General features: G+C 29.4%; 3 protein-coding genes across 5 annotated transcripts in view; 1 reads left to right on the forward strand and 2 right to left on the reverse strand.

Moving 5' to 3' along the window:
- LOC119671389 (coactosin-like protein) overlaps positions 1 to 25,956 on the reverse strand; it is a 57,071-nt gene that overhangs the window by 14,107 nt on the left and 17,008 nt on the right. Inside the window, exons 1-2 of one of the 2 annotated variants that reach the window (XM_038082002.1) lie at positions 5,581 to 5,783; positions 4,834 to 5,218 (exon numbers count right to left, since the gene is read on the reverse strand). The exons of the other annotated variant lie outside the window; for it this stretch is intronic. Of the exons in view, the coding sequence (XP_037937930.1) occupies positions 4,834 to 4,884 (51 nt within the window). The 5' untranslated portion in view covers positions 4,885 to 5,218; positions 5,581 to 5,783. Of the gene's footprint in view, positions 1 to 4,833; positions 5,219 to 5,580; positions 5,784 to 25,956 lie in introns of those variants that run through there. 2 annotated transcript variants of the gene reach the window in all.
- Positions 11,437 to 24,506, reverse strand: LOC119671387 (inosine-uridine preferring nucleoside hydrolase-like). Of its 2 annotated transcripts, none has more exons than XM_038082000.1 (6): positions 24,350 to 24,506; positions 12,779 to 13,018; positions 12,547 to 12,717; positions 12,338 to 12,464; positions 11,842 to 11,987; positions 11,437 to 11,782 (listed from the first exon to the last, which is right to left on the reverse strand). In XM_038082000.1, exons 2-6 carry the CDS (start codon positions 12,995 to 12,997, stop codon positions 11,444 to 11,446), a joined length of 1,002 nt encoding a protein of 333 aa, XP_037937928.1. In that variant the 5' UTR covers positions 12,998 to 13,018; positions 24,350 to 24,506; the 3' UTR covers positions 11,437 to 11,443. The 2 variants fall into 2 exon arrangements, with proteins under 2 accessions (XP_037937928.1, XP_037937927.1); XM_038081999.1 differs by lacking the exon at positions 24,350 to 24,506 and adding an exon at positions 14,599 to 14,673.
- Positions 19,086 to 22,297, forward strand: LOC119671388 (pyrimidine-specific ribonucleoside hydrolase RihB-like). Its single transcript, XM_038082001.1, has 6 exons — positions 19,086 to 19,171; positions 20,995 to 21,210; positions 21,279 to 21,458; positions 21,546 to 21,669; positions 21,736 to 21,878; positions 21,936 to 22,297. The coding sequence occupies exons 2-6, from the start codon at positions 21,016 to 21,018 to the stop codon at positions 22,287 to 22,289; spliced, it is 996 nt and encodes a 331-aa protein (XP_037937929.1). The 5' UTR covers positions 19,086 to 19,171; positions 20,995 to 21,015; the 3' UTR covers positions 22,290 to 22,297.

The raw sequence follows: 25,956 nt of genomic DNA on the forward strand, positions 1-25,956 counted from the left end.
TTTCCTAAATCATTTCAGATAAATTTAAGAGCTCCCAGCTTAGTAATTTTCTCCTAACCAATATCAAAGTCAGTCACAAAAAATTTGACACAAGGTCACATCTGCTTCCTAGAAAAGCAGATCTTCTGTCTTCTCAGTAACATCAATCTTATTGAAATGGTAACGCTGAACATGGTGACTGCACCACTTCTGCTTTACTAAAGAGGGATATGTGATCGTAGTTATGAGAACAAACAGCTCTTTAGCCTAGCGATTACAAGGAGTTTTGCGACAATGGTGACTTCTTTCAGTTACAGACCATATTATTATTATTTTTAGATAAATTAATTTCGCAGTAAGGTCCGATCCGCAGTAGTGAATAGCTAAGCAGATTCTTGGGATGATATGTGGCTCACTTAAAAAGTGGAACACAGTTAATAGGTTTGCACTAAACTAAGAAGAATAGAACATGTTCACAGAGCAAACAATAAAATCGAATGACAAAGGACAATGTTGACAAGGCGTGCTTACAACCATCCAGTAGGAGGAGATTTTAGCGGGTAAGTATCTAGTATCCCCTAGGCCCTCGATGCTTTACTGCTCAACAAACAGATACAGATACATACATGTTATAAAAATTTTGAACATGCGTTTTGTCAAGTTTTATAAATAAATCTTGTCAATATAATTTAAATAATATAAAACAATTAAATTAAATTGCGAATTAAGAATAACAGAATTAAGAAAACAGATTATAAATAAAATATGTTTTTCTATAATTATAAAATTTATTCTAAAACTATATAATTATAATGTACATATGCAAACTGCACGAACCATACACAGAGAGTGAGTAACTCACTTTCTGATTAGGGAAATATTTGTAATGCACAGTTATTATTTTCGTATCTATCAGTTTGAATATAATGAAGTATAATTGAAAAAATAAATTACTAATTTAGTTTTATCTGCAATGACTTCACTGTTATTTTCCTCAATAAAAAAAACAAAATGAGTATTGAGTATATTTTCGTTATCAGAGGAAGACGACCAAATATAATATTTTATGCATCGATTCGATATGAAGTGATATGGTTTGATTGCCATAAATAACAGAAATATTTCATTTTCATTTCCATTTTCATATTCAGATACAGTCTCAGTATCTCAGGCCTGCATAATAAAATAATTGAAAGTAAACGAACTGCCGCAGAATTCAAGGCAAGTGCCCCACTCACATTAATTAAAATTTTTAAAAATAAACTCAGTCCCATTCCATTTTGAAGTCGCGAGCACTTCGTTTTAAATATGTGCGGCTTGGATGTCGGTTGACGCCGCTGGATGGATAACCCATGTTTCAAATGGATTCATAAATTTCGAATTTAATGCCCTTCATATAGTTATGGTAGCGAACTATAATTAAATTACTTTGCTTCTGTGTGAGGGGGTGCTGGAGTGCATTATACTTATTAATATGTATTATACATTTTAGGGATATGCATTAAGTGAACCTTTAGATTTTGTGATGGAGTCTAAGAAATTTTAATTTTCTATGATGTATATGATGTATTCAAAGCTATTGGAAAATTTATAATAACTTTTGAAACAATAATATGCAACATAAAATATTTCGATTCAATTAATTTGTTTTAAATATTTTGAAATTAAAATTATGCAGAAGTACTTGAGTAACAAAAAGGTTTTCATAAAATATTTATGAAACTCCATTGAAGTTCAAGTAAATACTGTATATGTTATTTAAATGAAAGCAGGGATAATGTATAGAGATTTCTTAATGTTTTTATTTTTGTAAAAATTTTAGTATATATACTTAATAAAAATCAATTGGAATATGTCATGCGTGACTTTTGAATATTTAAACATAAGCAGGAACTGTATTATAGAATATGAGAGAATGGTTTCATGAAAACTATTAAGACTAATTAAAAACACAGGAAAGGATAAAGTAGGATTAATTTCAAGAAATGTGACATTCATATCACGTATAGTAACTAGAGTTAAACGGTAATGCCAAGAGATCCATTGTGTTACGTATAGTACTATATATATTAATTAAATTCTAAAAAAAATATTTTCCAATTCTAATTAAGACGATATTAATTTAGTTTATATAATGTAACTTCCAACAGCTCAAGTAAAAATCTTCAACATAGAAAATTTTTATACCTAATATTAATGATTTTTAAGAGAATTAAAAGAAACTATAATAATTAATAAAATAAAATCCATGTCATTAGAACACAAAAATAGAGTTATTAAAATCTTAGGGCATTGAAAATTTAAAATAATATCGTCAATATATAAGTTGACCAAAATTTATAAGGGAATTATCAAAAATAGCACAACTAATAATTTTTAGGCTCTTAGCATAACGTCTAATATCCGAAGTTCAAATTTTCTAAGAGAATATAAAAGCGAGTCCCAATATTCCAACCAATCACTTTATATATCATACATCATTAAGGATATTAATGCCATTTCTAGATTTTTAACCAATTATTTTATCACCGACCCATATTTAAAAATTATAAAATAAAATACAGAAAAAAATATTATACATTTGACTTTTCTGCATAATATATGATATATATTGATTTCCAATGAACCTTTGAAACGATGTTAACTCTGGTATGTACATTATATTCAATTTTGGAGAACGCTCACTTTTATTTTATTGGATAGATGGAAGATTAGTTGACAACTGATGAATATTTGATTAAGTTTTGTTTTTCACGTTCAAAGTTATTGCAAAACAGAGTGAAGTGAGTGAAATTCAAAAGAAAACATTCATAAATTGTACAATTTTACTACGATGAAGAGAAGATTGCACCACAGACATATGAAAATATTTGTGGTAAAAGTTTTTCATTGCAATCTATTGCCAAAAAATCATACAGTCACTTTTATTTAAACAAATTTAGATATGAAAGTTATAACTACTCTGCGTAGATCCTAAAATAAATCTATGAAATAATGGATTACATTCAAGAAGACCGGTATATGGGCATTTACTATATTCCTAACGAACTGAAGTGCCACAAAGGAGTTTTTAACTATTTTTAACGATATCATCCCTAATGTCAGGAATTATTGTCTTCAAAGCAAGAAAGTGAAAATAGATGTTGATTATAAAAAAAGTGACACTCATTTTATATGCGCTGAAGAAAATTTAGAGGTCTTGAATTGAGGCATTGGATATTGGTTAGACACTGTAGACAAGTTGCAATTATTAATAATCATAGCTAAAGAGTTCTATTTAATATTCTGTTTATTCTGTTATATATATATACATATAACGGTATAGTAATAACTTTATTAGTGATATGTTCCAATTAGTACAATCAGTTCTTAATGCCGATTAGGAACTGCTTACTATTGGGTATTCCAGATGATTTATCTAATACAATTTTTAGTACAATATTTCCGGTTTTAAAATTAATAAATGTATCTTCAGTTGTTAGGAGTAAATAATATAATAATTTTTTTTTAGTAGATGGGAAGCTTTAAACACCTCGGTGTGACTGTTGAATCCACTTAAACCATCTCTAGGAGCACATAAAGAATAGATTACAACTGTTGGATTGTGTAGTTCAAAATACCAAAACTCTATTCCAGTAATCAATGGAAAAAGAGCTATAGTAGAATCGTGAGGATTAACATTTATAAAATCAATTGAACTAAGCCAACATTTCCAAAAATATCACGACATGAGAATGAATGAAGTATCAATGAAGTTGCGGTTGAAACAAATAGTTATTTTGTTATAAATTAGACAGTAACTTAATTTTTTGAATTAAAATTTGTTTTCTTAGAAAATTTAAATATTTACTTTCAAAAAAAAAAAACTCAAAGAGTAAAATTTAAATTAAATTTAAAATTTGTAGCTTTAACAAATCCGTTAGAGTTTTGGCGGTTTTTGGCAGTATCTCGCACCAGCCGTTGTATCTTTTATTATTGTTTTATGTTTCATGTATCGTATGTGGGCTAGTTTATAGCTCTCAGCAATATCTAAAATTATACTTTATTTCTTAAATTTTTTTTGGTTTGTGATTTTTTTTTTTTGATTATTTTTTTTTTTGTTTTTGTTAAGAAGTTTCGTGTTTTTTATTTTGTTTGTTGTAACGTGACATTTAAAAAAATTGGTACGACTTTAATATCTACACAACAAAAATCAAAAAAAAAAAATTTATACTCAACCGTGACAAATTCGTATATTTTTAGAAGGCAGAAAATCGAAGTTTTTCTAAAGAAAAAGTTGATAATTAAATTTCGTTTATTAAGTATTTCATTTTATTTAAAATTAAAAATAAAATATAAAAAACTTGTGAAAGAAGTCAACAATCTGAACGTGGAATGTAAAGTGAAGAAATGACTTGATATCTTAACAAAAATACGGATACATATATGTATGTATATATACTACATGTATGAGCATTTATCTGAGTGAGTATCTTTGTCGTCAAGACATACATATATAAGGAACAAGACATAGCGCTTTGAATGCAACACTTATGGAATATCAATTCCTCGGATTTCACTTGTTTAGCATAAAAAAGAAATATGAGTGCGAAATGTTGCGGCTGTTGTTGTTGCTATTTTTCGGAATTGTTGTAGTATCTTTTGGATACATTTATACTTGCGCATAAGGGGAAACTGTTGTAGATGAAGATTACGACATGACGTTGTGCACTCTTGAAGGTTATTTTCTGCTTTAAGTTGATCTCCAAGAAGTTCAACTTTTCAACTTTTGTTTAAGAAAACAAAAAAAAAAAAACAAAAACAAAAAAAAACAAATAATAAACGAGAATTTTACTTCACTTTTGCTTTACTTACCCTTCTTGGTTTGGTTTCGACCATTTGTTCAACTTCAATACCGTCAGACATGATTCTGGCTGTTAGTTGTTAGCTGCTTGATGCTCGATTCTGGGTTCTGGATGCTGTAAGATTTATGCTGTGTGCTGTGTGCTGGGTGTTGTTAAATGCTTTTGTACTGTATGAGAATGCGCTGGCAGATACTTTTTGTGCTGTTATGTGAAGTTGTGGCAGTTTTTGTGCTTGTTTGCTTTGGAAGCTGTGCGTGCACACTGGAGCACTGTTGGAGTAGTTAAGTATTAGGGACAGAAGCTGTCTGTGTCTGCGTGTTTGTATTGGCGTTTAGCCGGTCTTCATATGACGTACAAGTAGCGTTTAAGACACCAAATTAAGGCAGACAAGGAAACTGATGTAAAGTGAAGAGATAAAAAAAAATAAAAAAAAAATTTTTTAATTTTTTTCTTAGATTTAAATACGGTTTAAATTTAAATAAAAGAAAAAAATTTATTAAATTTCTAGAATAGAGAAAGGCGAATTGAAACTGGTTTTCGGCCACATAAGAATTTAAGTGTGCGAATATGAGGACAATTTATAACGTTTTATTCTACTGTTTATTTTACTGTTAAAGGATAACAACTTGGGTGAAAAAAATTCTCTTGAAAAATTTATTTATGTGCACTTATATTTTCATTCGATCAGTTAAAATAATTATTTTATTGTTTAAGGTATTTTTTTTTATTTATTTTATTTTATTAAATTAATAAACACCTTTTATTTTGTTTAAAGCTTGCCGACGTTATAAAAAAATCACAAAATTTAAAATAGCACAAAATTGCACTTTAAGAAATTGAAATTGAAATTTAAAAAAAATATTATTTTAGGTATTAGCTTAGGTTTAACCGTCAACACGACAAACTCGAAAATAGACGTCCAACTCGCACGGTTGTTGCTCTCGAATAAAACTCGAGTGACTACAGTCGCAATGAATGAAGTGGAAAATGTAAAATCCAAAAACACAAAGAAAATAAATCAAGCAAAAAAGTATCCAAACAGTCCACAAAGCGGCACGGAGCGGCACACACAACTCCATATATGTAAAAGAAAACAAAGCGAATAAACACAATAAAACACAAACAAAGAAAAACAAATAATGTAAAAGCACGTAACGCAACGCAACGCAAAGTCACAGACAAAAGCCAACAATCAAAGGCAAAATAAAAAACAAAAATAAAAAACAAAAACAAAAGCAAATGTAAGCGCAAACGCACAAATAAATCAAAAAAGTCAAATGAAATGAAATAAAGTTGCGTTGAATTGCATGAGTCAAACGTATGCCGAACCAGACGGACGTGGGACGCAAGTCAAGAACTGCAAGTTTGACAAAAGATAAATTCTATGGCGGCATTCATATAATCATGTTGTAACACACACAGATACTCACCAACACATGTGCCACCATAAACATAGATACGAACTCAAACAAATGCAAACTAAAAACTGCATACACAGTTAGGCAGAGTCGACTCTATCAAAGTTTTTCATGCCGCACAACAACAAAACGACAAAACAACAACAAGAACAACAACACAACTACAGTACTTTTGATAACAAAAGTGACAGTGAGTAAAAAACTTTTATAGACAAGCAATGTGCGACGGCTTCGCTTAGATTAGTTTGGGTCTACGGGAAGTATGAGTTCGACAATGGGATAGGTTAAGTAAGGTTATCACAGTGATCCGAGGCATCCAAGTGATAAGTATAAGTAAGTACACTAAATGAATGTTTAATAAAACTCAAAATGTTTTGTGAGTATCTAGGATCTTTTGGAAAGTAAATAAGCAGGTTAAATATATATGTATAGTATAAGTATATGGGAACCGGTGGTTCCCAACCGGTGGTTCCCAACCGGTGGTTCCCAACCGGTGGTTCCCAACCGGTGGTTCCCAACCGGTGGTTCCCAACCGGTGTTCCACGGACCATTTGTGGTTAAAATTGGTACGTGTATCAAATTTAACAGGTATGAATAAATAGCTTGTACTTGCATAAAGATGTATACAGCATATTAAAATAATTATACAGTTTATTATTCTTAAACTCTATGGTCCCTACTAAGGACAAAAATATCATAGAGCAACCTTGGTCAAAAAGAGTTTGGGAACCACTGCTTTAAATTAAAAAAAAATCTCGAATATATCTTTAATTTTCTGCTTCATTTGGATTACTTCGGATTTGGGTGAATTATTGAAACAGTTTGAGGTTTTATGCACCAGTGAGAGATACAGGAATTGTTGATAATGATGATGAATGAAATAGGTTAAGTAAGACTCTTATGTAGATTATGATTCTTATGATTCATAATTAATTTCAAACTTTACTGAAGCGCAAATGTTTATACATAGAGTCTTATAACTAACTAAACTCTCTCGGCAAAGATTTTAATACTCAGAAAGTAAATGTGAAATACATTGTTAATCTTAATTTTCGCTTAGATTGCTACGGGTTTGAGGAAATTAATGAGGTAGGTTAAGTAAGGTTATTTCGGTAATCCTAATCACTTGGTCTTAGATTGGGATTCAAACCATTTTTGAAGCATTAATAAAGCTTATAATGTTTTTAAAACGGGTTTCGTAATTCACTAAGGTCATTCGGTAAAGGACCTAAAATGACAAACTAAATCAATGAAGAAAGCGATTTAGGTTATTTTAGTGATTCTAGGCATCCAATTTAAAATAGCTGTGATGTAGGTACATCCTCATTCTTCTATACAAATGGAGGGAGAGTCAATATTCAATTTCAAAAGGAGTCAAGACTTTCTCTATTAAAGTTGGCTCGTGATGCGCATAAATGTATGCATATCATTAATCACTCATCTTGAAAATACGAGCAATACTCTTTGAGGACAGATTATACTGAAGGGAAATATAAAACTGAATCGAATTCATTGAAACTGAATCTCGCTCATTGACGTATAGAATCAAAAAAGTATCCCATATGTAATTAGGGACAAAGCTCAAGAACTTTATTGCCAACTGACTGCGTGCCAGTATAAATAAGTTCGTATTCAATATACTACACACTTTAAGACAAACTGCAGGTTTCCTGGCATTTTTGGCCGGAAGAACGCATAGTTTTTTTGTGTTTTTGGACTGTTCAAGAAGTCCATAATGTTTGAATATAACTAGAATTCAAAGGTAAATATACATTTAAATTCTAATGCTAAACTTCACTATCCACTCTCTAACCTATTTTAGAGCCATAAGTATGAATAGTTAAATCCCCCTTTTTAAATATTTTCCGACGAACTGGTATCTTTAGATAGAAAGTCGATAGTAAGTTTGCAATTGTAATTGAGAATTAGGGAGATGTGATCAATTCTTCGCATATATCGATTTGGGATAAGACTGTGCAGTAGTTTTAAGTCTAAGTTTATATTAAGAAACTACAATTCTAATGCAATGGAATAAGTAATACTTACGGTACCACTAATATAGAGTTTAGTATAAGTAGTGTGTTTAGTATAATGGAGGTGATGGATGTGATAACCACGTCGATGTGATAATATTAATTTCATATAATTGTAATAAATTTAGTGTTGTGAATCAGCAGCAACAATTAAATTACATTTGTCATAAGTTATGTTATCACAAGTGGATAGTTGGTGTGCAGTTCTATTTGGATGACGTAAAATAGTACTTACTGCGCTGTACTCTGGTTAGTACTACAAAGTTGAAGAATAGTTGAAGTTGGAAAAACGATTATTGTTATAATAGACATTTATTGTAATAAATGAAATTTATTCTAATTAATGATATTTAATGTAATAAATGACATTTACTGTAATAAATAACATTTATTGTAATAAATCACATTTACTGTAATAAATGACATTTATTGTAATAAATGACATTTATTGTAATAAATGACATTTATTGTAATAAATGACATTTATTGTAATAAATGATATTTATTGTAATAAATGATATTTATTGTAATAAATGACATTTATTGTAAAAAGTGTAATTTTTGCTAATGCTTTAATGAGGTTCTATTTGTGGGTTATTATAGTATTAGTTATTATTGACAGACTGACATTGGTATTGACAGACTGTATTGACTCTTTTAGTATTGACAGACTGACATTGTTTTATCTGTGTGGACAACTATGACTGGTCAAACAAAACGCGGACGGCATTGTTTGCGTTCGATATGCTTCGTTTACTTGTGTTTGTGACTGGCACTGCTTCTGATAAAAAATTTGCAAGTATAAATGCAAGTGTGTATATGTGAAGTGCAGAGGAGTAAGGATTTCCTTGTACGAGCTACGGCAGCACATGGTCGTCAAAGCTGTGAAGGGCGTTAGGCACCGCAAAGAAAAAGTGAAACCGGGAAAATTGAAAATGAAAATATTTAACTTTTTCAATCTGCGCAAATATATGACCAACAACATTGTCAACATAGTCTGATGATGATGATGACTGATTGATTGTTTGACTCATCAAGTAAGGAGAAAATTGATGATATATATAGTGAATTTAATAAGGCATGGAGAAAATGCAGGAAAAAACAGTTGTAGCAATTACAACAAATATTGATTGAAATATTTTTATTTAATGTTATTGAGCTGCTATATATTTACAGAGGGTGCCGGGAATAAATTGTATGATTTAGTTCTTTATAAGTTGTACAAATACCTGTTATTCCATAATTACTAAATCTATATATGTGAATTTATAAGGCAATAATAAAATAGATTTATGTTGGGAACGGTATATTATTTTTGGGTGCAAAACTGTGTCTTTCGTCCTCAATGACATATAATACTTTGTGTATGAAGAAGATAATTTTTTATGATAATAAAGTTTTAATTTGCTTTTATATAGCACTTAATATTGTCAAAGTGATTCCTAAATTACTGCTTATTTTTTTATTTTATAAATTTTACTATCTTTTTGCAAAATTAGAAAAATTCCGTCTAAAAAGAAAAATTATAGCACATTAATTATAAGTGAAATTATTTTCAAAAACACTGACTCTCCCATATTTACACGTTTCATTATAAAAGCACTCAAAGAACACTTAATCATAAACACATCACCATACCTAAATGGAAAAACATTTCATGATAAAATAGATAAGAACTAACAGTCCGCCAAGGTTATCCTGCCTATTTCGAATGTTAAATCACAGCTGCCACTCATATACAAAAGTATAAAAAATATATCCAGCGTTGTATTAAATAAATATTAGAAAAAAGATACACAAAAATAAACATTTAAGGCAATTCTATAAGACTAAACTTTTTCTAATTTTAGAAAAAAGTACAATAGAAAAGTCATCAAAACTCATTAAAAAATCCAGATAAGTCTAAATAGTATAATACTGTGCCAATTAATTGACTTAGCCTGCCGCCTATCGGTTGGCTGACTATAGTCAATAGTCTGATCTAACCTATTCTAAAATAAATAAGAGATGCGAAATTTTTTTTCTGAAGAACAATTACTGATAAATCCCCAACCCGGACTCTCTGACAAGTCAGAATATGAGTGTTTAAACTTGACATTATCTTGTGGTATCTTTAGGTTCGATCTAATTATCTAATTGTGGTTTAATACTTTAAAACTCGAACTATACTTGGTTCATTGACATCTGCTGTAACCTAATATTGATGGATCTGATTTTATTCGATAACACTGGAATTGCCTTAAGTTTATTAATAAAGAATATTGCCACTATTAGCTTAGTATAAATAAGGATTGGTATTATGCTTAATAAATCATTTGTTATTACTCTATATAATTTTATACTTATGGATTTTAGTCTCAAAGTATATTAGTTATCTTTTATATATTAACATACCAGTCAAGTTTTATAAATCTATTATACATTCTTCTTTCCTCTAAAAAGTTCAATTGAGATGGGAAAATAATACAACTTGTGCTAAAACTAAAGCTGGATATCTACAAATTCATTAAAAACTATAAAACTTAATTACTTAAATAGAACCGAAATCGGGAAGATTATATCCCTTGCAACTAGTTGTTGTGGTCTTTGCTAAATAGGCAGGCATGCAGATAAACTTGGAGTTCTAATTGACGAACTTTGATGCCTTTGCTGTGAGGAAGAAAAAATTTAATGTACAGATGTCTAGCCTTAGTCAGAAAAATTCTTGGAAAACACTTTTTTAAGAACCCCGAAGAACTATCAGAAAATGAAATTAAAACTCACACAAAATTCTTTAAGGATATTAATTACTTGAAAAGAAACAGCTAGCTCTTGAATCAGATATATACTTGTCATCAAAACTCTCTTGAAAGAAATTATTAAGAGAGGATACTTCTTAAAACAAGAGCTTTAGAATAATGTAATGTGGTCTTTGATTCGCCCTCAAATCTAACCTAAACCGATAATCTTATAATGTACTATATAGATAGTGACCATATCTAATCACGAATCACAATGTTGTCTATCTATTCTATTCTTTACAATCTATCTAAATATTAAAATATGTTACTATTTTAAAGCACTACACATTCTAAATACGAACATAATGATTATTTTTAAAGTCTATATCATAAATAAAAACTTCAGTTCCTTTCTAGATAAAATATAGTTAATTACTTGTGTAATATTTTTATTCAATATTCAACTCCTCTAAGCCACCAGTCCAAGAAATAATATTTTTATAATGCTTTTTGTCTATTTGTGTAATTATCTTCGCATTAGATTCCGTAAGCCGTAAGTGATCGAGCACCATTTGACCTCGCGTATGTGTGCCAGTCAGTTCCACAGTAACATGGTATTGCCGACTACTGGCTATTGCTAAATGTGGAAATAGATATGCTGCTACCAAAATGGCATCACAAACAATCCAATTGACAAAACCTTTAGGCAGTAAAATTGCACTCTCGACGTAATTCATTAGTTGAATCTCCTTACTAGAATTGGAACCAAGTTCCTCGAAACGCCATTTCTATTTAAAAAATATATATTTTTTTATAATGATAAAAATATTTTAGTAATTATGGGTACCAGTGTTATGCCAAAATCACCATCAATGCAAGTTTCCCATGGTAAGATGGTTATTGGTGTATTTAAACAGCGGCTTAAAACTATATGAGCTGCTTCGGGATCCATCATGAAGTTGAATTCCGCACTTTTAGTAATATTTCCTTTGCCTAATAAATAGTTAAATAAAACGTATGGTAAATGTAAATTATGTTGATATTGATTTAACTCTACAGGCCTATCATATAGTGACATATGTATGTCAGTTCAGTTTAGACACCATTCGAAGTCATTTAATACACTAAACCTCAGAAAGTGGTGAAGAAGACCGAGAATTATAAATTTTATTGCTATTTTTATAGTACCTCATCTCAAATCTGAGTGGCTTCTGGACGGTAACCAGGTAGCTACTAAAATTTTAATAGGTGCTAATTTTAGTTTTCTTAAAGGAAAACCTTTTTTACCTTTGGTTTATCTTGTCTAACCATGTTATAAAATTATATATTTGAAATGTACTAACCTCGAAAATTGCCACCCATTATATATACATTGCGTATATTATCTAGAAATTTGTCGCCATACATGTTGACACATGTCGCAAAGTTTGTTAAAGGACCCAACAGCAAAAAATCGACTTGTTTCGGATGCTAGTAAAAAACTTTTTTATATGAATAATAATAATTAAAATTTCTAAAGATATTGTATTATTTATTCTTTATTTAAAATTACCTTGCAGGCAATATTGTACATTGCGGTTACCGCATGTTCCTGACGTATTAAACTCATATCAATATCCTTCTCATGCTGTAAATCACCGAAACCATCCATGCCATGAAAATGTCTCCTGCGCTTCCAAGTACGCGGCAGTATAGGTACACCACAACCTTTATACACTGGTATCTGGTATTTACAATTATGTTATGAAACTTAATTATCTGTTAAAATAATTCAATTTACATACATCATTCCTATCGAGACTATCTAAAACTCGTAGTGCATTATTTGTGCCATTATCAACGTCTGTGTTACCATGTACACATGTTACACCTAAAATTTTATATTTTCCTGGTCCATTGCTTAGTACTTTTTCAGATAGAGATTCTCCTTTAACTAACATTATAAGAGCCCATGCATCGTCGGTACCGATGTCGCAATCAAAAACAACGTAATTTTCACACATTTTCCGATGAAAGTTTTTGAACTGAAAAATAAATTACATTTGAGTTATATCTTTTATTATACATTATATTAAAATTGATATATATCTATCTGCTTGTACTTCTGTTTTCACCCTATAGGCTTTTAAAGTATTTATTTGTAAATAATACATATTTTTATTTGTACCTATTCTTTGATTCAGCATATTTTTTTTAATATGATTTATACTCTGCTTCTTATTACAATAAATAAACAAAGAAGAAAGAAGAAAATAATTATATCTATATCAATATATATATACACATATTTATATATAAAATATAATTCTTATTTTACTTAAGGTGGCCCTTAGACCCCTTTGCAGACTTGAAAAACCATCCTAAAAATAGAAGTCCGACGGCTTCCCCTTCAGAAGGTTATCACCTCACCCTTACATGACAATTCTTTTAATGTGAATATGTCTCTCATTTAACTGGATAGCAGATTTCTCCTCATCCACAGAGCCATGACCATAACCAAAGTCATTTGAGAGCACTCGAAGTCATATTGAGTATCCTTCTATACACAACAAACTTTCAGTGACAATACTTTGACCCATTTTAGTTGAAGCATCTGATTGGTACTCATTGTGCCTAATTTGAACCAGATAAGTTTTGTTATCTGGTAAGAATCTTCTTCTACCAAGGCTTTTCTTGACAACCCAAGGTATTTACTCAATGTATAGTCATCAGTATACAAAACGATATATTTGGGCAAATATGAGCAGTTAACAAGACATATTTTTCTCAACATAAATTTCTAAAACCCAAAGTGTTATTTAGGAAGCAAAAAATGTGGATTTGTGAGACATTGATGTTAAAAAGTTCGCTTCGATTAAAAGGTAAAGTAAAATCAGGGAACATTTTTCAGTCATTTGGAAGATATGTGTTAAATACATACAATAGATTGTTTGTGTTAATGGAAAGTAGGTAGAACAGAAGTCGTTAAAGGAAACGATAGATCCAAGATATAGACGATCGGATTACAGGGTGGATGACCGGGAAAAAATATAGTTGAAATTGTTGGAACTGGGACCTTTAGTGAAGGAAGCAATGGTTAATTCTGAGTTGTGATGATATTAACAAATGTTTCTTGTTCTCATGTTGAATTTATTTGAGGTTCTTTGTAGTAATATCTTTTAGAATATTATGTGTTTGACGGCAAAACATTTATCTAGGTTTTCTTTATGAATAATATAGAATGGAGAATGTTAAAAGTGAAAGTGATGTGTGGTTACGTTATATACTTCTTTATCTTGATTTACAGACTTGCTCCGTTAATTCTTTTAATTATTTTCTTTCATTCTTTTAAATAAATTTAGTTATAAACATTGTACAAATGTTAATACAAAAATAATATACGAGTGCGTTAGCTTAATATTATATATTTGGAACCAACGTGGCTAAATCTAAGGTCAGAACAGCCTTCATTAATATTTTTCGTTCTTGAACAATTTTTGATCAGTGATCATAGTGACAGTCACAATATGTTTGCTAATATATTATTTTGTTTAAATTATTCACATAATTAGTTGTTTAATTAGAATTTTAATTGTAATTATGTTAAGTATGCTTCCCACTTTACCGGTTTCTTGTTTACAAAAATTTGGAACTTGCCCCTTCTCTTTAAATTTAAACTACCGCTCACTACTATTGTTCGCGCTCAACTAAGTAAATTTTGGCAATTTCTGAATTAGTAAAAATATCATTCCCAATTTTTTATTTTTAAGAGAATTTTAGTGTTTAAGTAAATATTTTTACTTATTTTTTTATATATTGTCAATGGTTGAGCACTCTACAATCAGGCAATATTGACTTCTAGTAAACATATAACCAATGTGATATGTTATAGTATAATGCAGATTATATATACATACTATTTATAATACATTTGTTATTATTATTATGTGAAAAATAGTAAAATTAATTTTTATAAAAATTAAAAAAGATATAAGAAATAAAACTTTTAAGACAAAATGTTTTGGCAATATAAGTAGGTACATTTGTTTGACTCTTTCTCAGCAGTAATGAATCGGCACATTCTTAAGACAAATTACTCTAGTATAATAATTATTATTAAATATTATTAAATATTTAATTTAAACGAAAAACAACGTCACAGTTGAAAGCCATAGACTGTATGTTATTTTATTGAATGATATAGGGGATTCAGTAGGATATTTTTACCTGAGGTTATATTATATTTATAAATGTGTTAAATATATATCTGGGAGTCATGTTAAAATTAAATTTCAATTTGATAGAACTTCGTAAGATTAGATCTTAATCAGATTACATAGTTTCTTATAACAAAAATTGTGTCACGAAAACAGGCACTAAGAACTGTTTTTAACCCCTACATGGTTACTTTGCACTTACCACAGGTGAAAGCATTAAATAAAAATGCATAAAAAATTGATTCAGCAAATAATTTTTTGGAAATTTGATCAAATTCAATTAAATGATTTATTTTTAACTTAAAAATATAATTACCCACAAAACATTTTCATATTTTGGACTGACATAATATACTATATTCTAAGCACCACTTCTCAGTGTGTGCTTTATTATTTAGTCAGGTACATCAAGTACCACTTGGTCCTTCTCAGCTTGATCACCTGACACACACTTTTCACAGTTTACTTTGCTCAAACTCGATTAAACACCTATAAAGTATAAGTTTTTTGATCGAGAGTGAACTCTTCATCTCATTTGCATATGAGCTTATTAGTGATACTTTCTCTGATTTCCGGGAAGGCTATATTGTATATGAAGTTCTTGACAGTTTCGAAAATATAGTCACCAGTCAGTCAGTCAGTTTGTAGTCAGTTTGTACTTTAATTTAACATCATTATTAATTTTAATCAAAAGATATTTTTTTTTCTCTACTTACTTTTAAAATATTATATACTTCAAGCACAGAAATGAATAAAACTTATATTAAAACAAATAAAATTCACTTTTTACACTTTTTATACTATAGACAAGAGAAGGTATATGTGTTTTATAAGCCAGTAAGGAAAACTGATATAATCAGAGATAATATAAAAATATATTTTATTATTAAACACCCTAAATAGTCTAGCCGTTAACTTATAAGGAAAGTCTTTTATATAACGAAAAAAATTTCTTCTTAATTGACAAACGTAGGGTGCAATCATTTAAATTTTAATAATTACTAACCGACATTTAGATGATAATTTTACTTTATTGCTCAATGCAGTCTTTACAATATAATAGATAATAGTGATAAACAAATACAATAATTTTCAACAAAGCAATACGCTATATAAACAGAGATAATAATTGTGTAGTTAGTTACTTAAATAATGAAATCTATATGTTTACGTAAAATGTAGGAATCTATTATCTTAAGTGAACTAAACAGTGAGCTATAAATACTATCAAGTTATGACAACAAACATAAGAAACTATAACACCGAATTGAAGATAAGACTAAAATAATATAAACAACAGTGGATTGTAAGGTACCGATAAGAAGATTTAAAAAATCTATTTTTTAGTTTATTCTCCATTTATCTTAAAAAATAACCTCCATATATCTCAAGTATAACTGAATTAAAGTATTTTAAAATGATTAGATTTAAAGAGCGTATCTTGTAGAATGCCAAAATTTTATGAGAAGTTCTTATCTAAATAGTCACTAAAAATTATTGTTATCAATATGAAACTTCTTATAATCGTTATTAGTGTTGATATCACTAATTAGATTAATTTTTATGATATTTCATGTGCTTAATTGGTGAAGAGATTAGATATAAACTACAATGTTTCACAATCATTTCACAGGGTTTTATTTTGCATTTTTTGGTTAATATTGTAATCTAAAGTCTGTTGTGAGTTAAAAATTGTCGGATAGCATTTGCTATATTACTATATTATATTAATTACATTGTTTTATAAGACCAATTACTATCGACATCATTTCCTACAGTAATAAAATCGAACATTGAGACGATCTTTAGGGGTTTAAAAAAAATAAATCAATTTCATTAATTTTGTCTTAAAGAACAAAGATTATACTTACTTTCTTGTACATAGTTTTATTTTTTAATAAAAAATACCAGTTGTATTGTACTAAGTTATTATATTTCGGCATATTACTAGAATTCAGAAGAAAAATTTAAATGAAGGCAACAGTAAAGTGGCTAAGCTATATATAGTAAATCATAAAATATTAGTTTCTCATTTAGTATTATTAAATATAATAATTACAAAAAATTTTTAAAGATACTTAATTATAATTTATAAACAAGAAATATTAAACTTAATTCTCAGCTTACTTTACCAATAATTACTATATACTTGTTAATATAATAATATACATACTTATATATATCATATATAAACTATAATATAATATATAATATGGTAATAAACTGGGTGGGAAGCGTTAAATATCTCGAAATCACGTTGAACAAACGATTCACATGGGTTAAATATGTTCAACTGAAAATTCTTCATCATGATAATAATCAATGATAAGAGAAGGAAACTGATATATAACCAAATAATTCGTTCGTCACTTCTATATGGATGTGTAGCGTTTAGCAAAGCTTCAAACATTACTATTCGCCAGTTAGAAATTGCACAAAATCAGGCTCTGAGAAGACTTTTCAAAGTACCATTAGGACCTCAAGATTGAAAAATACATACATCAAAAATGCATAAAGGATAGAGCCCTGATATTATTTGCGAAAACTGACAGACTTACCAACACCGCGTTTTCAAATCTCAGAATGGTTACAGGTTTCTCGGGGAGGTATGCAGAACTGAGGTCAATTATTGCTTAGTTTGATGAAATGATAAACAATAATCCAGTGCAATAGGAGGTCAGCAGTTATGTATTCCCTTCCCATAGTTAGCTATTTTTCGCTGTTTTACTACCATCATTTTGATCATTTAATCATTTTGAGTTTAGGTAATTTGACGGATATTTCTTTCTACCGATGTTCAGTCTGACAAATTGTCAAAGAAGTGTTTCTTGTGAAAATGTTTTCTTGTGAAAGCTAGATCAGAGCAGTCACCAAGAGAATACATGATTATGTTTTCTCTACGACTGCTATCGTGAGTATTAAGAGGTTTCTCTATACCAGTAACCAGAGTTGAATGCAGTAACCCAAACAGTATTCGTGCGGTTCCAATTAAAGCATTATCAGGATCTGGTCTTTTTATATGAGGTTAAACAAGTTATCGTTTTTTTCTTTAAAGTATCGTTAATATATATGTTGTAAGAGTCATGACTATAAAAATGATGATATTTTATTATCATTTTTATTACTGTTTATAAATGAAATGATTATGATTATGATATGATGATATGTTTATTTATTTATGAACGCCGTCCTTTATTTATTCGTACGCCCAATGCCATGACCATAATTCCTAACGTATAGTCGAGTAACAAATTCCACACTCTTTAGGATATCTAGTATTCTTCAAATTCCTTATTATTTATGATATCTAATGAGTTTCTAGTTGCCAATTGAAGATGTTTTATACTTCACTGATATCTGGTTGTGGCTCAATGATTAATTGTCAAACAGAACATCATATTATCATATTATTTGACTAATTTTTATTAAGAACTTAAGAGTATGCGTTTCTAAACCTATCATCTATTATCTCTTGGAAAAAAAGTTAATATTTTTATATCAAGTAAAATTTTAAAATTATCAATAATAAATTCTCTGAGAGAGGACGTAAAAATTTGAAAATATTTTGTATCAAAAGCAAGCGGATCATTCCGTAGTATGGAAAGATCAACTAGAATTCTCATGGAAGGAGGGTCAAAACTCTCACATTCTTTATGTGGTGATATTATTAAAATAATTTGAGAAATTCCATTTACGAAAATTAATAGAAAAATTCTAACAAAAGTACTCAGTGAGTTAATAAATAAATTTCGTGATTTAGTATAAATAATTTATTCTAAATGTCTACATCGAGTTTTACGTGTCGAAATTCCAAAAAAATTTCAACGCAGTAATTAATAAATTCTTTTTAAAATTTGTACTTTATTATATTTAAAAAATCATTTCATACATTAAATCATACGATTTTTTTATAAAATAATTAAATTTATTACAAACGGAAAATACTGTCGCTTTTAAGTTGGAAAAAACGTTTATTAAGCGGTAAAGTATTTGTTTAAAAAAAAAATAGTGATATTGTTTTAGTGGTACCCTACATTCGGTTTAGTTGTTCTAATAGACCATTATAAAAAATAAAATATTTTATAACTGAATGTAGTAGACTTCGGATAAATCTCAGAAAAAGGGTACTAAATGGTTTAAAATTTTTTTCTTCTAATTTACGATTTTAAGATATCAATAATGTGGCATATATACGCGGCGTTGGTGATATGCCGATTACACTACGATCTTAATTTTTTTTGTCCAGATTCAAGTATTTTATGCTTAGTATGTTAAAAATTTTAGAAATGTTGTCAAAAAAATATATATTAAATGTCATAGTTATATATTCTTAATCCAAAATGTGGCAAATTTTAAGTATGTATTGTGATACGAATAATTCTAGATAGTTACAGAAATCATTCTCTGAATGATTTCTCTGAAATTTGGTAATATCCGGTGGAAAAAGTTGCTTAAAATAACTGGCGTGTTCGAAAAATCAGAATAATGCCCATTTATTAACTTTCTGTTTTGACGAAGTGAATCACTTATAGCTAAAATCGTACTATTTTATTAGAACATCACAAAAGACAATTGAATCCTATACTAAGTAAGTTTATAACCGTCAGACTTGTTGTTCTCCAATGTACCAAATGTAAAAATATATGTTTATTTTTAATCATGAATTGTTGGATATTCTCAATAGGTCCTTTATTTGCAGACTGCCTATCTATTGTTGATTTTCCAATCTAAAAATAAAATCATCCATGAGGCAGGTCAAATGGAAAATTGTAATACGATATTGTATACCAATATTTTGATTGAGATACAATATTGATATATCAATATTGTACACCAAACTGTCATCAAAGCATAAGTATAGAGTTGAAATCACAGATTAAGATTACTCATCTATAAATAAGATTAGTACAGTCGACAACGGTATTCCAATTTAGATTTCAGTCATACTGACGTTACAGTTTTGAGCTGGCCAGATTAGGCATTGCCATTTTGTAAAATGTAAGATAATCTGAGATAGCTATCTGTATCCCGTCCGACAAAAAACAATTACAAAAACATAAAATTATTGGTAGGTAGAATAAAACAACCACGCCCCAAGGTAACTTTAACCGAAAATATGCAATAAAATAATATATATTGTCATAAGTTCAACAAACAGTAGTGTCAATCATTCATCCTTATACGTCTTTGATTTATAAGTATGCACTAGATTAGATACCCTCAGTAGAAACTTATTTAAAACCTGTGGAAATAAGAACATGGAAGAAGCGATTAAACACGTCCTATGACTCGACTTTCTTCAGACAAAGTGGAACGGCTATTCTAAAGAATAGGCAGTACTAGGTTTAGTCAGTTCAAAAAGATTTCTACTTAAAAGAAATTAGATTTTTACTGGAAGAAATAAGAAATAATATTGAAATCAAAATAAGACCTTCAATGGTATCAATACTGCACTGAGGTTGTATTAGTCTCAATAATTCTTGTGTTTGGATGAAATCGGAAATCCAATCTAAGTTTTTATTAATTTAGCATTGATATACTTATTTATTATTGAGAGTTTTAATAGACAGACATAGGTACCATATACCTCAATAGCTTCGAATTCGTTGTTTGTTTCGGTGATATAAATCTCTACCGGCTTGAGACTGAGTTTAAAATAAGCCTCCTTTTATGTAATTATCAAAATAAAAATTGTCCCCAAAACTGACAAAAAATGTCATACCAAAAATAAAATTTCATTTCATGAATTTCAAGGGAATAAACCAATGGATGTACATAAAGATTTTAATATCTAGTTTTTGCAGAGGTTTTATTGAATCGGCGTCATGACAACAAAATATGTAATTTTTGATTGCGATGGAGGCAGTGATGATGCATGGGCCTTATTAATGCTTATAAAGGCACATCAAGAGAAGAGAATTGTATTGCTAGGAGTAACCATTTGTGGTTGTGGTAATACCGATTTGGAGAATGCAGCTAAGAATACATTACGTATATTAAAAGCGAGTGATAGTCTGAATGTGAGCAGTATTGAATCAGTATTTTCATATAACATATTAAAATATAATTAAATATATAATTTTTTTAGATACCTGTATATCTTGGTGCCTCAGACCCACTTTTACCAAAAAGGCAACAGGAAAGTACTTTCAAATTTCATGGAGAAGACGGATTTGGCGATGTGTTAATTGAAGACGACTTGAATATAAAAGATTTCATATCGGAGTCAGATCACGGAGTTTGTAAAATAAATGAACTTTGTAGTGCGGTGAGTTTCTGGTTCTGAATCTATTTTAAGAGATTTCAAAATTAAAGAATTTATAATTAGTTTGTTGTTCTCATATATACCGTATAGAAACCAAAACAAATAACTTTGATATCTACAGGGCCATTAACTAATATTGCGTTATGTTATGCGATGTATCCAAATTTTGTCAATGACGTTAAAGATTTATTTATAATGGGTGGCAACTATCAAGGTAACTTTCTACGCATTTATTAACTTATAAAATTATACGAAATTCCATATATGTTTAAATTTTCAGGAGTGGGCAACTTTACACGTGCTGCTGAGTTTAATTTTTATTGCGATCCAGAAGCAGCGCACATTGTGCTGGAAAAATCAATTTGCCCGGTAACGATATTACCTTGGGAACCTTGTATGAGCGATCGTTTTGCTGTGTATCTTGTAAGGCAGTCATATTTAAAAAGAATGTATGCAGATTTTAATTAAACTTAATTTTAGAACTGGCGTCTAGAGGTCCTAGGACCATTGGCAGAAACCTGCAATGAAGCTATAAAAACTTTAAATAAAGTTGAGCATGCTCAGTACTCTACAGCGGGCTTTGAAGTCTGGAATCCCTGCGATGCCATGTTAACTGCTGTCTATCTTTTTGAAAACCATGTTGTGAGCAAATCAAACAAATGGCACGCTACAGTCGATGTTTTAGGTGGTCATACACGAGGTCAAATGGTTTTGGATCATTTGCATGAAGTCGATAAAAATCCGAAAAATGTGCGCATTATTGAAGACCTCAATGCTGAGTTTTTCAAAACTGTTGCAGAGTGGACTGTGGGACTAAAGACATTGAATATATAATACTGAAACTGTAGATTAAAAGTATTAATAATTTCGAAAATAAAATAAAATTACTCGACAAAATAAACAATTTAAATTTGTTTTAAGGTTAATATATTTTGAAGCTACCAGTCAGTTCATAGAAAAAGTCTATGATTATATTTGTAAATGACGTTGAATTAGATTCGTTATAAATCAAATTCGAATATCAATGAAAAAATAATGAGTATGATTTTGATGTATGTATTTTTTGGATGCTACTAGATTGTTGTACTTCATTCTCTTGATTGTTAACAAAGCAAAATCTATAACAGTATCCATACATATGATATAAATGTGAGATCACAACTCTTGCAATACAGCATTTCTCAACATATCTTTTGACAATACATTTTTAAAAGAAAAGTAGATTGCATAAAGCAATCCGTATGGCGGGTGTCTCATGCCTAAAACATCCATTAAAATAGAAAAAAGAGATTCATGAGTTATATTAAGGTCCCTAAGTCTCTCTGTCTTGTTAAATATAATGGATTTGATTTAAATCGTGATCATGTCCATAATTTCTTGTTTTTCTAATATTTTTAAAGTTGAAACAATGTCATGTTATTTCAAATATCATGTTATTATTATTCGATTATTTTGTTCATTGGCAACATTAAAGTGAACTAATTTTACCAGCTATATAATTATATGTCAATAAGCTTAGGCCGTGTGCGAGTTCGAGTAAATTGAGGTAAAGTAAATTAAAATTTTCTAGGGATTTTTTGCACTGCACTTATGTAAATATTTATTTATTACCTTACTTATTATTTTTGATTAAAAGTTTTCAAATTAATTTATTAAACATCTTATAAAATTTTCACAATTTTAATACCTAATTTTTATCTAATTTACCCTACTCGAAATACCAACATTCGCTGCCATGCCGACATAATTTACTATATCCATCAATTTACCATCAATTAACTCTAACTCGAACAGTCTTAATAGATTATAGTCATTTCTTACATAATAAATGGGCTGAAAACAAAATCAACGCGAGACGAGCGTAAAAGTGAAACCGCAGCTTTACAAAATCGGACTTAAGATTTTCATGATTAATTATATTGGTAGCAGTCTTCATCAATATCATTGTTTCTTATGCAGAATATAATCATACCAAAATGGTTCTATTTTAAGATTTTTTTGTATTGACAGTTGTCACTGATCACTGACAAAATCGCTAGATTAGCACTGTCAATATGATTTGTATATTCAAGATTTCGTATTCAAGATTTGCTCACAATACTTATTTCAGTATCTATTATCTACGTTTTTTATAAATTTATTTTAAACTTTCATATTTACCAAGTTAATTATATTATACTATAATAAATTACATTAATTTATTTATGTATATTAACAAACTCATTTAGCCGCCACTGTAGTCACTTCTCCATAGAATTGTGTGGTAAGCTAATAAAAAAAATTACACTTTATAACACTGAAATCACGCAAACGAATACAAAACAAAGAAAATACTCAGCACAACAAACTTGTTAAATGTCTGTGTTAAAGCAAAAAGCAAGAAAACAGTACACAAAACCAACCACCATCAACAACAATAGCTCAGAACGAATCCAATTGGAGAAGCGTTGGGACGTATGCGTTGGTCCGTCGTGCTCCTCGTATGCCAGTAGCGCTGTTTTTCCAAATAGTCGGAGGCTTAATATTACTTCTTTTTTTATTACATTACATATATTACATAGTTAGTTCGATCGCCGGTGATTTGCATTTACAACAATTAGAAAGTGAATTAACAGTATTAAGACAACAACTGCAACAACAAATCGCTACACAAGACTTAAGAAAATTATCTGCAACAAATATGCAAAGCACAGACGATGCAAAATTTATAAAAAAGTGAGTGTGTGTGTGTGAATACAATTAAGAAAATGAATGAAAATTAATTCAGAATTTTTAAAAATAACGGAAATTTATTACGGTTTTTCATTTAATTTGCAAAAAAAAATGGAAATTTATTTGAAGTGCAAATATTTACTCTAGGAAATGTAACGAAATTGCAAAAAGAATTTTCTTACCTTGTTTTAGCAGCTTTATCGATTTTCCATTTCCCTCGTATTTTCCACGCACAATCACACGCACACGTATGCGCCAACCGCTGATTGTGTGGTGGTTCTAGTTAAGAATTTTCCTTTAATTTTTTATTCTTTTGATTTTGAATTTTCAAGTGTAAAATTCTTTCGTGACTTTGTTATTTGTTTCTGTTATTTTATTTTATTTTATTTTAAATAAATTTAAAATTATTTAAAAAAATATATTATAAATAAATTTTTAAGAAAATGTTTCGTGTTATTTAATATTTAAAAAAAAATTGTGTTTTTCTTTCACTTTGCTGTGACGCGTACCGCTCAGACGTTGGAAAGGCGGTACGATTGAACCACATCCAACGGAAAAAGCTTTGATAGTGAATTATCAATTGGAAGCGACAGTTTTCGGCGATCCAAATAAAAATCCAATGATAGAGGAAAAGAAGGTAAGTAAAGTAGCGGGTGGTGCATATATGATTAAGTAATAAAGAAAAGCAAGAGTAAAAACCCATTTGCCAAGAAATCACAACAACAAAGAAGCAAGAAATTATTTACTATGCGAAAGCAGAATGTCACAGACACAGACAGACAGAAATACAAACAGACCAAAAGTCAGACAGACATTGTTCCTATTAACTTGCATAAACGAGGGAAGCTTAATCAAATAATTTTTTTTTTTTTATCAAACAAGAATTATTTATGTTAGCAGAAGCTTAGCCCTTTTCACACTGCAAAGCATAAGCGCCTACAGCCGTGTTAAGTACACTCAGTGAGGTTTTGCCTGCCACTTTGAAAGTCAATAAAGGCACAAAGAGTTTAAAAATGAATTACAGCATTTGAGGAAATTTGAGGAAAACTCTGTGGAAGACAGTAAAAGCTTCACAAATTTAATTTCAAATGAAATTGAAAACTCTACTGATGAAAATCGAATCCAATTTAAATTCAATTTCGCTTTTAATTATCGCCTTTCCACTGACTCATTCAATGGGTGGCAACCTGATTCAGAGCATAGCTGGTAATTTTGTTGTCTTAGGAGTGCTAAAGTAAGAAAATAAATAAAAATATAAACAAATACATCTACACCATTATGTTTTCTATATCACACCTTTTATTTAATAACACAAATATATCTTACACGTTATAAGAACCCATTGCTCATATCAAGATTTATGAGGACTAACAACTCTAAACGCTACATTGAGTAGATACATATCATTTATCTCTTACTATTATATTTATTATATTAAAAAGCGACAATTGTGCGCTGCAACCTATAATATATACTATTGATTGAAAAATGTTCCGAATGGAGGCATAGAGGGGTTTAGACTATTAAAAAACTCTTTACAATTATTTCTCTGAATTTACTAGATTTTTTTTGTTTTTATGAGAACGAAATGAATGCACTGAACTCTTCCTTTATATTATACGGCACTGTCAAAGCAAACCACTAAAATTGACATCCTGATTTTTATAAAATCTATTGTTGTCAGCATTCTTTAGTCCTATATTTGGAAGGTGATTGCATATAGACTTTATTCTTTATAGATAATAATAATTATCTTTCTTTCAATTGAAAGAACTATCTTTGGAAGGTG

This window comes from Teleopsis dalmanni, chromosome 1 (assembly GCF_002237135.1).
Source record: "Teleopsis dalmanni isolate 2A chromosome 1, ASM223713v2, whole genome shotgun sequence".
NCBI lineage: Eukaryota > Metazoa > Arthropoda > Insecta > Diptera > Diopsidae > Teleopsis > Teleopsis dalmanni.

Excerpts from the sequence above, each read along its gene's own strand:
- LOC119671387 (XM_038082000.1), bottom strand. The coding sequence starts at position 12,997 with ATGTGTGAAAATTACGTTGTTTTTGATTGCGACATCGGTACCGACGAT. Across the intron at positions 12,718-12,778 it reads ATAGTCTCGATAGGAATGAT|ATACCAGTGTATAAAGGTTG; the intron begins GTATGTAAATTG and ends TGTAAATACCAG. Across the intron at positions 11,783-11,841 it reads GTGATTTTGGCATAACACTG|AAATGGCGTTTCGAGGAACT; the intron begins GTACCCATAATT and ends TTTTTTAAATAG.
- LOC119671388 (XM_038082001.1), top strand. The coding sequence starts at position 21,016 with ATGACAACAAAATATGTAATTTTTGATTGCGATGGAGGCAGTGATGAT. Across the intron at positions 21,459-21,545 it reads TAAATGAACTTTGTAGTGCG|AAACCAAAACAAATAACTTT; the intron begins GTGAGTTTCTGG and ends TATACCGTATAG. Across the intron at positions 21,879-21,935 it reads ATCGTTTTGCTGTGTATCTT|AACTGGCGTCTAGAGGTCCT; the intron begins GTAAGGCAGTCA and ends ACTTAATTTTAG.